The sequence below is a fragment of the Taudactylus pleione genome, unplaced genomic scaffold, assembly GCF_031769625.1.
Source record: "Taudactylus pleione unplaced genomic scaffold, aTauple2 ptg000327l, whole genome shotgun sequence".
In the NCBI taxonomy this organism is placed as follows: Eukaryota; Metazoa; Chordata; class Amphibia; order Anura; family Myobatrachidae; genus Taudactylus; species Taudactylus pleione.
In genome coordinates this window covers 7,436,868-7,452,192 of record NW_028284728.1, presented here as the reverse complement: position 1 = coordinate 7,452,192, position 15,325 = coordinate 7,436,868, and the positions used below count along the sequence as shown (strand labels likewise).

The window sequence follows — 15,325 nt, the reverse complement described above, 5'->3', positions numbered from 1 at the left end:
TGTCAGCTCCTCACTGGAAAACAGCCCTAACCTCGCTAAAATAGTCCCTGCAAATATGGGGCCTGATTCACTACCAATCGCAACTGCGATTGCAATAGCGATTGCGCACGCAGTCTCACTGCGATAGTATGCTAATCCATTGCGATCGCCATGGCTTCGCAGCATAACATAAGGACGCCCACTTTACCTTACACACATCCGTAATGTTTAGCAAAACTACAAAACCATTGGTACAATAGAGTAACATCACTGCCCCACGCACACTGGCACAAGCTCTGACCTTACGCAGGAATTGCTAACCTCAGTGCACGCTGAGTACACAATCTGTGTAAGGCATTGCAGCGGCTAATTTATGTACGCCCCTGCAGCGGTGCTCGAACGCACTGGCACGCCTGCGTTTCTCTGCCCACACCCCCCAAAAATGACACTTCCTGTCATACACTCTGCGATCGCAGTGGCCGCTTCGCGCATGCGCAGTACACAACAATCGGATGATTGCATGCTATTAGCAGTTGCGATCCTTGCTGAATCAGGCCCTTAATACAAGAACACTCAAATTGCCCCCCCCCCAGCGCCCCCTGGGGAGATAAAAACTGTGAACACACTAAACCGACCAGAGTCTGGTTTGTAATGGTTTTTCCACTACACTTTTAAAATCAGACCCCACATAATACAGAAAAAAAAAATCCCCTGCTGCAAACAATCACAATAAATACAAAGACAGAAGACAATGGGGAATTAAGGTGTTACCAGCGGGGATTAACGAGAGCTAAGATCATATAGCATGCCAAAAACGCACATTATCTGCCATTTACGTAACTGCTAAGTGCCATGCTAGGATCAGGTAACACTGTTTCATTAATTCCCTCATAAAAACCGTCCACCATTTTTATCTTCCATTTTTAAGTTCTGATTGCTAAGGAACATTTGTAAAAAAAAAAAAAAAAAAAAAAAAAACTCTTGAGGGGGAAAAAAGATGGAAGGATAAGGATCTATATCACAGTACCACCACCCCTTACTGTAACAGCACTTGTTTATTTTTTCCACATATATCTCTCCCCTGATGCCTGTTCTACTCAAGAGCATTCCAGAGCGCTATTAAAGAAGATTAAAAGATAATGTAGCTGATGACTGGTGAGTAGTCAGCAAACCATTTTGATAAACAGCACCAACTTAGATCTGCATTCGGCGCTTGACTCATCGCTTTAAAAAGGCGTTGCTGCATACAGCGCCACAGAGTATGACTACCAAGCCTTGTGGATGGCAGGGAATGTTTTTATTTTTTTTTGTGCTGGAATTTAAAAAAACTAAATAAAAACAAAACACAAAAAGCCGCACTGTGGTAGAACAGCAGATTGGAGGACGGTCACGGTTCTCGCAGTCAGTTATTATAGTAGATTAGAGGTTACTGTGGTGGGTACAGCGTAAAATTAACATTCCGCGGGCCTGCTCTTACGCTCTGTTCTGTGTTCTAAGCCCGGGGATTCACCGGGAAGGATCGTTTTGTTTATATAGCATGCCGCTATAATTAAAGAGCACTTATAGTTAATATTCCTGGGCTGAGAGGGCATGCTGGGACTTGTAGTTACACAACAGCTGGCGAGCTACAGGTTGAGTTATGTCGCCGTTAAAACCTCCTCGCTGCGGGGGCGGAGAAGCAAGACTTTCTCCTCCGGCAGTGTCGGGGTTAAGCTGCCGGATAGGTAATGCGCTCAGTGAGGATTAGTGCACTGTTTTTGTCCTTACTGCTCTTTTTTTTTTCTATATGACTTACACATACTTATTAAGTACACAATAATTGCTGAGAGGTGAAACGAAGGAACAAGTCTTGGAGCCACCCACGGAGACGCAGCCTTTCTCCGGTTACCTGTGTTCTGTGCTGTGACTCACAACAGGGCTCATGCTGCAATGTGTCTGTGTCACACAGGAGGACACACACAGCTCAGGGGGTCTGTGTTATATGAACTTTCACTCAAAGTCCCTACAGTGTGACCCCGTTTCCACCCGCCTGAAGACAAGCACCATTACTTTGCTCTCACTCGGAAGATGATGTTTGCGACGCAATGACACACATCAAATGTTCTCTGCTTGGACAGGGCTAAAAGGATTTAAATTGGAAGGCGGTATAGAGGGACAATTTTCCTTTGTACGGCTCCCTTTGTCTGTTATATCTATGTCTGCACATAAAAACAAAAAAAGAGACAGATGGGCTTAGACGCTGTGCAAATAAAGACCATTTAGTTAAAAGGTTCCAGAACATAGGAGATTGGTGCTCACAGATCCTCCCTCTCTGTCATGCTTATTCTGGGTACTAGACGACCTGTGTACCCGGGTGTAGTAGGTATTACCGTTGGCCACATGGCCGGCGGTTCAAATCCCGACAACGGAAGCCCGACAGGGGTGAAGATCCCGATCTCTAATTAAGATAAGTACCGCTAACCTAATTCCCTACCCTAACCCTCCTTTAGGGGTGCCTAAGCCTAACCTCCCCCCCTAGTGCCTAACCCTAACCCCCCTCTAAGTGCCTAAACCTACCCCCCCCTTCCTCGCAGCCTAAACCGGTGGGGTGCCTAACTCTAACCTCACCCCCGAGGGTGCCTAACCCTAACCCCCCTTCCCCTAGCCTAAACCTAACCCCCCGGGGCGGTGCCTAACCCTAAGTCCTCCCGGGAGCCCTAAAACCTAACCCTCACCCTCCGCGCGGCTGTCTGCGCCTGGCTTACCTTCGTTCGGTATGCCGGGCGTCGGGCTCCCGGCATAGGTCTAATGACAGTCTTTAGTGCCTTGCCGGGATTAGACAGTCGGGAAGCCGGCGGTCGGCATTTAGGGGGAGATTTAATAAAGATTGGAGAGAGATAAAATTGGAGATAAATAGCACCAACCAATCAGCTCCTAACTGTCACTTTACAGGCTGTTTCAAAAATGACAGTTAGGAGCTGATTGGTTGGTGCTAGTTATCTCCAATTTTAGCTCTCTCCAAGCTTTATTAAATCTCTCCCTTAGACCGTCGACTTCCTGACTACGGCAGATGCAACGGGCGGTATATCGTGCGGTCCGTACACACCACACGATTTGGCGAATGACCACACAATATGTCCTCCCCCCCGCCACATCCAAATGCATGGGATCGTCAGTCACATCTTTACACGGCAGATCTGAAGATGCGATGGACGGAAGACGCTGCGGAGCGCGCATAGTGCGTACACACTGGACGATTTGAACGACTTGTCGTTCCGATCCATCAGAAAACGACAAATCATTTTTAAAAATCGTCTAATGTGTACCCAGCTTTAGACATAGAGTATAGAGGTGCCATGGATACAATAAGCATGTACATAATTGTAACATCTTGAGTTATAACTAGTCCCAAAATATAAACATGAGCACGGCATGCACACTGGGCTGGCGCTATCGTTAATCAAACGAAGGGCGCCAATGGTTAGGAGCGCGCCTAAAATACTGACTGTCACTTATCCAGTGTTTTTAATATCCCCGTGGGCCCCACAACAAGGGGGTTACTACAATGCCCGGAGCATGCCAGAGGTCCAACACATTCTCAGATACACACTGGCTCTAAAATCAGGGGCCTAGCAAAATATGTCCTATTCCTAGTCAAGCTGCGCTGGAGGCTTGGCCATATCAGTAGCCACGGCTAAATAGCCTCCAAGAACAAGTAAAAAGATTTAGGGGTCTATTTACTAAGCAGTGTTAGGAGAAGTGAAAAATGATAAGGTGCCAGCCAATCAGCTCCCAACTGTCATCTCACAGGCTGTGTTTGAAAAATGGCAGTTGGGAGCTGATTGGCTGGCACCTTATCACTTTTCACTCTTCACTTCTCCTAACACTGCTTAGTAAATAGACCCCTTAAAAACTTTCCCTTATATTACATACTTAAAATTCCAGAAAAGATGTTTTTCATTGTAATTCTCCCCAGAAGGAATCATTTTTGTGCTATTTTATACCTGTGTTCTTCAGATCTCTGGGCAATAATTAACAATCTGTTTTCTTTTTCTTTTTTTTTCTTCTTTAAATAAAGGGCTGATGAACTGTAACATATTAACTAAATCAATGGTTTGTGGCAGTTTAGTTTTGTAGCTATTGTTTAGTAATTGGTTCATGGTCATCATAACTAGAGTCTGACTTCACAGGGCTGTTGAGTTACTTTTTATTGCCTTTAATTGCGTGTAGCATATTGTGTTTGATAGCATATTACTGTCATCGTAGTTTAAAGAGCATGTGGTAAGTACAGGTCAAGGTAGAGGAGGCCATGTGGAGACTGTAACCCTATCAAACCACTCGGCATCGCTGACATCACTGAGGCGCTACCCCTTGACTTTGCTCATTGGACCTAGACAAATATGGTTTAGAAAATTGGTTGCTACAGGTTACAGCACCTGTGCTGTGTTGTTTTAAGTAACAATTCCTTTGAACAACTTTATGGAACATTTTGTTCATTACATAATACACACAATGCTATGCCTAGCACTATCACCGGACCACCTGCCCAAATTACTATCATACCCAATTTACACCAGAGCTAAAACCCGGATTACTGCAGGGATAACCCGGGTAGCTCCTTGGTGTAAAAGGGGACAGGGTTTGATTCCCGGGTGGAGTGACCCGGTAATCCAACCCAGGTAACTTGCAGGGTTTAACGCGGGAATTACCCATGAAACCCTGCAGTGTAAACGGCGCGATCTGGGTCACGATGACTTGGAGCGCGCCGCATGCCGGACGATGGCCGGCTTCAGTGGCGCTAGGAGATGACGTCATCTCCAAGCGTCCACTTCCACGCCGGAAGAGCCGGGTCACTGCAGACCCGGCTCCGGTGTGAACGGCGCCGACGTGGGAATATACTGGGTCGGTGCTGGCTAAATTCTGGGTCTGATCCGATGTGGAACCCTGGACCTGATTCAGACCCGCTCGTAGCCAGATGATTTTCGCATTGAGTGCATGCATACGCATCGCAGTGCGCGAACCAGTGCGAGAAATCGTGAAGCTGCGTATAGACTGCCCAGCAGAGTGAGTGACTGGAGAGGCCGTGTGTGGGTGGTGACAGAGGCTGGCCATTAAAAACGGGGGAGTCAGTGGCATATCTATAATGGGTGCAGTGTGTGCGGGGCACAAGGGCCCCCCGGGGGCCTCGCACACACTGCATCCATATTATTTTAGACTTATCTGTCCGTGGTCCCACATCGGGTGTCTGCGCTGCTCAGAACACCGGAAAATGGCCGCCGCAGCCATTTTTCCGATGTTCTGTGCATGCGCAGTAGACTCCGGGCACTAGAGTGTGCCCAGACTCTACTGCGCATGCACAGAACGCCGGAAAAATGGCCGCCACGGCCCCCTCCTCTCTTAAGACGCCCCTGGGGGGAGTGGAGGTGTGAATGCAGGCGTGCCTGAGCGTCTCAACACCATTTCAGAGGCGTGTATAATTAACAGGCAGCGTCATAGTACACGTCACCTGGCTGGTTTATACACTGCTCGTAGTGCTTGCGGTAGGGTAGGGTCAACCACAAGCGTTGCGATTGCATCCGATGGTGCTCGATGGTACCGATGGTTGCATAAACTTCCTGGAGATGCGCAAGTGAGCGTCTTAAGACAGGCTGGTGGGTGCGAGTCTGCATACACAGAGTGATCGCACGGCAAGACATAGTGGGCGTGCTAATACACTGCCGTGCGATCGCCTGCCTTCCCAAATTTGCATACGCATCTAGCGAGCCAACGCATCTAGCGAGCGGGTCTGAATGAGCTCCCCTGTTCCAACCTCCGGGTCAGACCCGGAGTTTAGGTATAAAAGTTATGTTTTGATTAACAGAGATTGGCTAAACCGGTGTTTAATAAAAACATCACGATTTGCAGAAATCCTACGATACTTCATAAGGACATAAGCGCTAACTTGCATTACCGGAGTCCGGGGAAGTACAAGATGAATGCAGCACTCTTACTAAAATAAGCTCTGACTGCAGCCTGTCTATGTATTAAACCAAAGTATGTTATGGAGACGGCAGGTGAGTCCGGCAGCATACAAGTGCGGTTACATACTGCATGATTCACACATGTGATCTATTTGGTAGGATTAAGTTACATTGAGCTGACCCTGCCTGACTCAGCCTATGTATATTCTTACAGTTTGTACTGAGAGATCCAGAATGTACAGCGTATAAATAGACTTATCCCGTATTCTGCTTAACTTGCTCAATAATCTTGCAGGATGGTTACTTAGTATCGATCTACAATTCTGATATGAATTTGAGAAATATGTTTTCCTATGTGTATCCAAATCGTTGCACAGAAGACTTTTATGTAGGGAAACTGAGTACAAATTTGTGTTTTTTGTTTTATTCAACTACCATTTATTATGATATTCAGCTACCATTAGATAGGAACAGGGGCGTTTCTAGAGAGGAGGGGGCCTGTGTGCAGTCTCCGACACGGGCCCCTCCTCTCTGTGCGGCGGCCGGCAGCGCACTGAGCATAGAGTATGCACAGGTCACCGGGAAAATGGCCTGTACTGCGCATGCGCAAACGACGGGAAAATGGCCGCGGTGGCCATTTTCCAGTCGTATTTAGAGCACCGGACCCCCGCTCCAACGTGGGACTCCGGAGAGGTAAGTATGCTATGGGTGCAGGGTGTGCGGGGCCCCGCACACCCTGCACCCATTATAGATACGCCCTTGGATAGGAAGGGAACCTATACCGTTTGGTTTCTAGACAACTCCAGCGTGTGTGAGATTCACAATGTTTGACTAATATGTGCAATGGAAGGAATATTAGCGATTGATTGTTCCTTTTACAGGGTAATTAATTTATTCTAAACTCTACTTGCCTACTTTCGACCTTGTGGAGAAGGGAAGCGAGGTAAGAAGAGAGGAGGCGATTGATGTGATCAGGTGAACGGTGCAGTCACATCAAGCTCCACCCCCTCTATAAACTGTAGGAAATGTAGTAACTATAACAACGTTTTCAAGGTGGGTGGGGTTTGATGAGGCGAATCTCCTGCCCCCGCATAAAAAAACACAACTGCGATAATTTTACATTTACTAGCAGAATAAAATTATATATTACACTTAATACTCTTAAAGAGATGATGAAATGAGGTGTTTTGGACTGTGGAGCTCTATGGAGATGGGGAGAAGGAACAGTGGCCCTGATTCAGACCCGATCGCTGCCAGAGGCAGCTCGCAGGTCTGAAGGGTTTTTTTGACCGGCCTTCTGGCCGCTCGCTAAGACTTTAGCAAGCGGCCAGGTGATGGTCGCGATGGTCGCGACCATCGGGGCTTGCGACGAGACCTTTGTGGTAGGGTCTCGTCTGCTGCAAGCCCCAGTGAGCTTCCTGCTCTAATAGAGCCGGAAGCTCACCACTGACATCACTCGTGATGTCAGTGGTGCCTCCCCCAAATGGCAGGCCAGCCACCCCCTCGACCCGCCTACCAAATGGGGCGAGCTGTCAATCAACATTGACAGCCGCCCCTTTTAGATGCGAGCACCGGAGCGAGTAATTTCTCGCTCGCTCCAGGGCTCGACCCGCTTGCGAGCACATAGCGCTTGCGAGCGGGTCTGCATCAGGCCCAGTGATGTAAAGGCAGCCTTGGGTAAGAAGTGAAATCTGGGCCTGCTAAAGGGTGCAGTTCATTAGAGGGTCTAGTATTAAGCCTTGGAGAAAGATAAAGTGGACAGAGATAAAGGACCTCATTCAGAGTCGGTCGAAGCGGCCGCACGGTCGTACGGGAAAAGGGGCCGGATATTCAAATGATTCCCTTGCAAGTTGCGTCCCTAAGTTCGGATCGGTAGCTGGCCGACCAAGGGGAGGAAGCGGCCGGAATTAAAAAAAATACGCCCCCTTCTCGTACGCATTGCACGTCATCTCCGGCCATATAAGGATTAATCGAGACCATCGGTAACCATCGGAACTGGTCGTAGAGCTTAAGGTTGACCATACCCTCTCTTAAGCTCTACGATCATGTCAGTGTAAAAACCTCCCATGTCACATGTGCTATGACGCTACTTTGTTAATTATACACTCCCATAAACCGTGTGCACTCCCATAAAATGCCGTTCGCATAATTAGGCACGCCTGCGTTCGGATCTCCACTCCCCCGTTTTCAAGCACCTTCCCCTGTTACCACCCACAAACGCCTCATTCTGTCACTCAAACTACCGACCTGGCTGTGTTCAAGAAGAGAGAAATTTCTGATCGTAGCGGCTAGTTTGCGCATGCGCATTGTGAACTTTACGCATGCGCAGTATAGCGAACATCGGTGGCGTACGACCGTGCGGCCGCAACGACCGACTCTGAATGAGGTCCAAAGTACCATCCAAACAGCTCCTAACTGTCATTTTTCAAGCACAGCCTGTGACATGGCAGTTAGGAGCTGATTGGCTGGTACTTTATCACTGTTTACTTTATCTCCATCCCAGCCTTAGTAAATAGACCCCACAGCCTGTAAAGTGACAGTTAGGAGCTGATTGGTTGGTACTTTGGCCCTCATTCAGAGCCGTACGCTCTGAGCAGAGCGCACGCTCTGAATGAGGGCCGGGCTCCATTTTCATGGAGCGTCCTCCTGGACGCTCGTATAGCTGTGGGTCACCACCCACAGGCTATACAAGCGTGCATTGTGATGGTCGAGACCATCGCGACCATCGAATTTGCGAGCCGGAGCCTGCGGTTGAGGTTTTCAACCGCAAGCTCCGGAGTGATTTTGGCTCTATCAGAGCCAAAATCACTCCCACTGACATCACTAGTGATGTCAGTGGGCCGGCTTCTGACGGGAGGCGTTCCCGTGGGAACGCCCCCGTCAGGGAGGCACGCCCCCGGCACGCCCACCAAAGGGGGCGTGCTGTCAATCAACATTGACAGCACGCCCCCTTTGATCAGACACAACGAGCGAAGGACTTTCCTTCGCTCGTCGCGTCTGGCGCATGCGCACGACGGAGCTCCCTCCGTCGTGCGCATGCTCAGTCCATAACATCGACCCACTTGCGAGCGGACAGCCGCTCGCGAGTGGGTCTGAATCAGGCCCTTTGTCTCTTTCCAAGGCTTAGTACATAGGGCTTGGTTCAGACCCGGTCGCTAGATGCGTTCGCTCGTTCCCAGCGTATGCAAATTTGGCTAAGTGACAGCAAGGCAGGCGAACGCACGGCAAGGCTTAAGCATGCCCACTATGTCTTGGCGTGCGATCGCTCTGTGTATGCAGACGCCCACCAGCCTGTCTTAAGACACCCACTAGCGCACGTCATCTCCAGGAAGTGTATGCAACCATCGGGTACAACAGGTACCATCGGATGCATTCGCAGCGCTTGAGGTAGACTATACCCTGCCGCAAGCACTGCGATCACTTCAGTGTGAAATACAAGCCTGTTAATAATGCACGCCTCTTAAACGGCGCTTAGACAATCAGGCACACCTACACTCCCCCGTTTCTAGTGCTCTGCCCCTGTTACCATCCACAAACGGAATCTCCTGTCACTCATTCAGCCGGGCTGTCTATGCTGGGCGAGCGTATGCTTCCCGATCGCTCAGAATAGTTCACGCGCACGCATTGCGATGCATACGCATGCGCACATTGAGAAACATCGGCAGCTACGAGCGAACACTTCTTAGCGTCTGGGTCTGAATCGAGCCCATAGAACCCTAAGCATCATGAAGAAGCTTGCCATTAATAGTGGCTGGCACTACTTTTCCTCTAGCACTAGACTTCAATACACTTAGATCACATAACCATGACAGGAAGAGACCTAACTGGTTCATACATCACATGCAGAATTCCAAACAAAAAGGAAGGCTGGCCGGAAGGTGGGTGGGGCTTCTTTAGAAAGTGGTCATCATTAGATGGGCTTTGAGTGAGTTGGGGGGGCGTGGTTTGCATGGATCAGGGGTTGGGCTTATGTTGTCCTGACTTTACCTATATAAATGTCAGGACGCATGCTGTATGCATGATTTATGACTCAGGCTTATACTATGTATCCAGGGTCACAAGCGTTGAGTGGATCCTCGTGTACCATGGTGCCAGTTGCTGAAGTTGGTCATTATGTTATATTTGCATTTCAAAATATTCTTCAATAAATGGCAACTTCGAAATCAACAGAATCAGGATAATTTAAGATAAGAATTAACGTGAAACGCGTCGAGCCATCAAAATTTTAAACATTCAGTACTAATACTGTCAGACACCCTCCCCAGAAAATATGTTCGAGAGGTCTGTAACAACAAAATATATAACAGTTTACACCCCTATTTTAGATAATACGTCTTCACCATATGTTAGGGGTGGGATAGGCTTACGGGAATCAAAACATACTTAACATGCTACAAATACTATGTACTGTAACTGGAACATGGAAAGTATGCACTGTGCTTTGTAACTGAAATTAATAATCATACTATTGCCATCTCTTTGCCTGAAGTCGTGATACGTCATTGTGCTATTTACAGCTAAAGTTACTAAATGTGGATGATGTAAATGTCATACTACTATAAAAAATGTATCCTGTAAACAGTATACATGAAATAGAATTATTTGTGTGGAATAGTTTTATCGTTTGCTAAAGTCAAGCACATTTCCAACCATTTGTTCACCCACCCAGGGTACAAGATAAATAGTGGGCATGGTCCACTTTGGTGATTTTAGAAATAGCTTAATCCCTAATGGAAAAACAACGTGGCTTTCTTACCATAATTATGAATGTATTTACAGACCCTCCAACATGACCCTTTCCACCTGCTGGTACACAATGCTCTGCTCCTGGACTTCCCTCTTAATTAATGATTGCAGTCACCTGTGTTGAACTGATTACTTGATGAGACAGGAGTTTCAGCACAGGTGTCTGCAATCACAAAAGAAGAGTGAAGTCCAGGAGCAGAGCATCTTGTACCTGGTGGATGGGGTCACGTTGGAGGCTATGTATTTATGCAAATACGGCATGACGCCATTAGGTAGCTGGAGGTCTATTATAGATTTAGGCAGGCTTGCAAACAGTCATGTATTATTATTATACATTTTTTTTAAATAATTACATTTATTTTTTACAAATTATTACACAATCACCCCTAGTTTCACTTTCTGTCCTGTGTCATATCACTGAGTGGGTCTAAAACTCTGACAGGTGGCCTCATGTACCTCACCGGCTGCAATGGTGTCTAAGCTTCAAAGGGAGAGCAAATTACCTTTAAACCCAGTAATAAGTGAAATCAATAAAATTGTTTAAGTGTTGCTATAACAACCAAATCTGAGACAAAAGCAGGAAGGTGCCGGCAGCCACGGGGGACCCTAGGATCAGCTGTTTCCCATCCCTTATCTAAAATATATAATTTCTTACAAGTGTATCTGATATAGACCAGTGTTGTTTTGTTTTGTGATGATGGAGGTGTCTCAGGATACTAGAGAGTAAATATATATATATATATATATATATATATATACAGTATATTTTTTCAACACTCTTCAACACTATTTTCAAACACAGTTGATGACATTTTATGCCGGGCTGGAACTGCTGAGTTAATAATTGTTCAATGCACTAACGCATTTCTCCAATAATAAAATTCTGTTATTTTTACTCTGAAAATTGCAATTGGCACAGAAAATGTAGTAACAAATGAGGGATTGAAAAGATATAAAATAACTGTTGATATACTTATCACAGAGTCGGAACAGTGCTCACTTTTGCACTGTGCGGGCCCCGCCCCCTGTACATTTGATGTCACGTGAGGGGGCGGGGCAGCTAGCAAGAGAATGTGTAGAGCTGCTATGTACGCTCTAGGTGGCTCTACACACTGCAGGATAGTGTTCCGAGCATCCTTTGGATGGAATGGCAACCTGCTAACCAGATGCAGGGCTGTGGGGCAGCAACAGTGCCTCTCCCAGGGCCCTGGGGGATGGCACCGCTTGCATGCCCATCCTTATTGCCCTGTCCGAACATTCTATGGGGGAGATATACCAAACAAGTAGAGACATTGCCTATAGCAACCAATTAGATTCTAGCTGTTCTTTATCTAGTACTCTGTTATTGTTATTACTAGTTATTTATATAGCACACATATATTCCGCAGTGCTTCACAGAGATTATTTGGACATCCACATGCTATAAAATGAGGGTTAGAATCTGATTGGTTGCTATGGGCCAATACATCCTTTTTAGGAGGTTTGATACATCTCCCCCTAAGTACGAAATCTGTCTGTTTGGTAAATTCAGCCCTGATAACTTTGCAAACCTTGGGGCATTTTGTTTTCCAATAGAGAAGATGACATCAATTATTGCCACGTATAAGTAATAAAATGAAATCTGTTCACACATTAGAAATCTTATTATTTAAATGTGAAAGGCATAGCGTGTTCCTATCGATAACAAGTCATTGTTTACGTCAGGGTCAAACTCTCCACAAGGTGGAAACACAGGGATATATCTATGTACCTGGCATGTAAATAAGGGTCCTGATGTGTGAGTTTCTACTGCCAGCATGGAGCACTGTAATACGGAATTACAAATTAGACACAAAATGAGAGGTTTAGTGAGAACACAATCTGCTACTGTGTCTATAAAAGCAAAATTTGTCAGTACATTTCTCAAGTGTTTCACATCTGTTCTGTTGCTTTTTACCGAGTTTAACGGGCGTTCGTCCCCAAAGCACAGGGGAGGCAGCTGTGTTGTGGGCTGGGACAATATTTACCATAATAGGACCTCACCATTTGCTAGTGACATCACAAAGTGCCTCATGCCTCAGTGACGTCACCAGGTGAATGGGTAAGGTGAATATTCGTACAGCCCGCAAGATGACGGCTTCCAGAGTGTGTAAATGACATTGTGTGTAAGTGACAATGTACGTGTAGTAGTGACAATGTGCATAAGTGGCAGATAAACTTGACTTACGTCTCGGTTCTCGAGGCCCATCCACTGTGATTTTAATGGCTCGGTGGTAGGTGGCCACTTGCGGGGGATTGGTAAAGACCGTGATGGTAAGTGTGAAGCTCTTCCCTTGAAATAAAAAAAGACAATGCAACCACTCATTAGACAGATTACACAACCAAATCCAAATGTCTGTGTTTTCAGAATTCACATCAGCTTTGCACATTGCAATGACTGTTTACATGTAGATTACTATTATATACCCCTTTCAGGCTTAAAATCCTGGCTTCAACCCGGCTTGGAACCAGGACACTGAGCACGGGTTGAAGCCGAGTTACCTCTTTCACACATGGGTGATGACCCGGGAATAACTTTCACACTAGACCAGGGTGGGCGCTTGGAGATAATGTCAACTCTAAGCGCTACTGTCTCCAGCCAATCAATTTCTTTTAGGCGTGACTCAGGTCACCAAGACCCCGGTCGCACCATTCAGACCTGAGCCGGATCATCGTCCCGAATCGTAAGTCCCGAGAAAACCCCTGATTGCGACCAGGGGACCCGACCTTTCACACATACGCTGGACCCAGGTCAATGCGCGTTCATGTGCTAAAACCCAGGTTTTTGGCTTGTGGTGACAGGGTTATACCTCTTTTCAACCAAAAACCCAGGTCCGACCTGGGTTTTTGGACATGGTTCCAACCCTGGTCAGACCCAGGTCAGACCCATTTATACCCCTTTTACACCAGAGCAAAAACCTGGGTTTTTGCTGGGTTTACCCGGGTCGCAGCTCAGTGTTAAAGGGTCCCTGAAAAATAACCTGGGTCAAGTGACCCTGCAATCCAACCCAGGTAGCTACCAGGGTTGGACCCAGGATGGACACAGGTAATGGTGCAGTGTAAACGGTGCAACCCAGGTTATCTGATCTGGATCATGCCTAAAATGAGCGGATTGGTGGTTGTGGAGCATTCACCTCCCACTTTTTATGACCTCACAGGTTTAGCAGGGCAGACCTGAGTTCAGTGTGAACAGGGCTGACCTGGGAGTAACCCAGATCAAAGGTGCAGTGTAAATGGGTCTGACCTGGGTCTGACCAGGGTTGGAACCATGTCCAAAAACCCAGGTCGGACCTGGGTTTTTGGTGGAAAAGAGGTATTACACTGCACCTTTGATCTGGGTTACTCCCAGGTCAGCCCTGTTCACACTGAACTCAGGTCTGCCCTGCTAAACCTGTGAGGTCATAAAAAGTGGGAGGTGAATGCTCCACAACCACCAATCCACTCATTTTAGGCATGATCCAGGTCAGATAACCCGGGTTGCACCGTTTACACTGCACCATTACCTGAGTCCATCCTGGGTCCAAACCTGGTAGCTACCTGGGTTGGATTGCAGGGTCACTTGACCCAGGTTATTTTCCAGGGACCCTTTTACACTGAGCTGCGACCCGGGTAGACCCAGCAAAAACCCAGGTTTTTGCTCTGGTGTAAAAGGGGTATAATTAGTGTGTGTTTGAGGAGATACAAATTACGTAGAGAACTTAGCGGTAAATGTTATAGCATCCAAGTTGCAGGCTGCGGTGAGATTTCAGCAATTTTGATGCTAGAGGAGCAAGATTTTAAAAAGCAAAAGTGAGTTTTTTTCCCTTTTAAATTATTGCTGCCTTAAATCTAGTGACTACATTTACCCCTTACACCATGAGTCCCCAAACTCGGTCCTCAAGACACCCTAACAGTACAAGTTTTAAGGATATCCATGCTTGTGCATAGATGGCATAATCAAAGTGACTGAGGTACTCATTAAGTCAACCTGTGCTTAAGTAAGCACAGCCTGAAAACCTGGACTGTTAGGGTGCCTTGAGGGTCGAGTTTGGCAACCAGTGCCTTACAGAGTAATCTCCGCTGGGGTATGGACTGCTGTGAATGATGAAACAGCCCCTGCAAAGCACTATATAATATGCTGCCACTATTTAAATAAAGGTTTATAAATAAATAGTTAATTTGTAGAATACCTGTCCACACCCACACATATAATTCTGGATTAATTGTGCATTGTAGCAATTAAGGAGTCGCACCCTGGCTACAGTATGTGCACAGATGATGACTTAATAAAGCAAACAGTACATTAGGGAAAGTGGGAATGCAGAGGAAATATGTCAGTTGGACACTTGTAACACTGATAAGAGGACACTGCTCTACATTTATTACCTAAAGCAGGGATGGGGAACCTCAGGCCCGGGGGTCCGCGGTATCATTTGGTCTGGCCCTCTGAGTTTTTTTCTACTAGCCTCATCTGGCTAGCCGGGGACCTAGAATTGCACTTGTAGCCAGAATCTATGCAGCAGTGCCACCTGGTGCGATTTTCTGAACGATTTTCTGTCAGATTTTTTAAAGTGTAATGAACAATTTTTTGAACTACAAACGATTTTTGTAACTTCCCTTAATGAAAATCGTTCAGTTGGTCAGTCAGAATGAACTACAAACTA

General features: G+C 46.7%; 1 protein-coding gene across 3 annotated transcripts in view; it reads right to left on the bottom strand.

Moving 5' to 3' along the window:
* RUNX1 (RUNX family transcription factor 1) overlaps window positions 1-15,325 on the bottom strand; it is a 104,978-nt gene that overhangs the window by 59,346 nt on the left and 30,307 nt on the right. For 2 of the 3 annotated variants that reach the window (XM_088443170.1, XM_088443171.1), the window contains exon 3: window positions 12,871-12,975. In XM_088443170.1, coding sequence (XP_088299296.1) covers window positions 12,871-12,975 — 105 coding nt within the window. Of the gene's footprint in view, window positions 1-12,414; window positions 12,469-12,870; window positions 12,976-15,325 lie in introns of all 3 variants that reach the window. The other variant, XM_088443169.1, reaches the window with a different exon arrangement.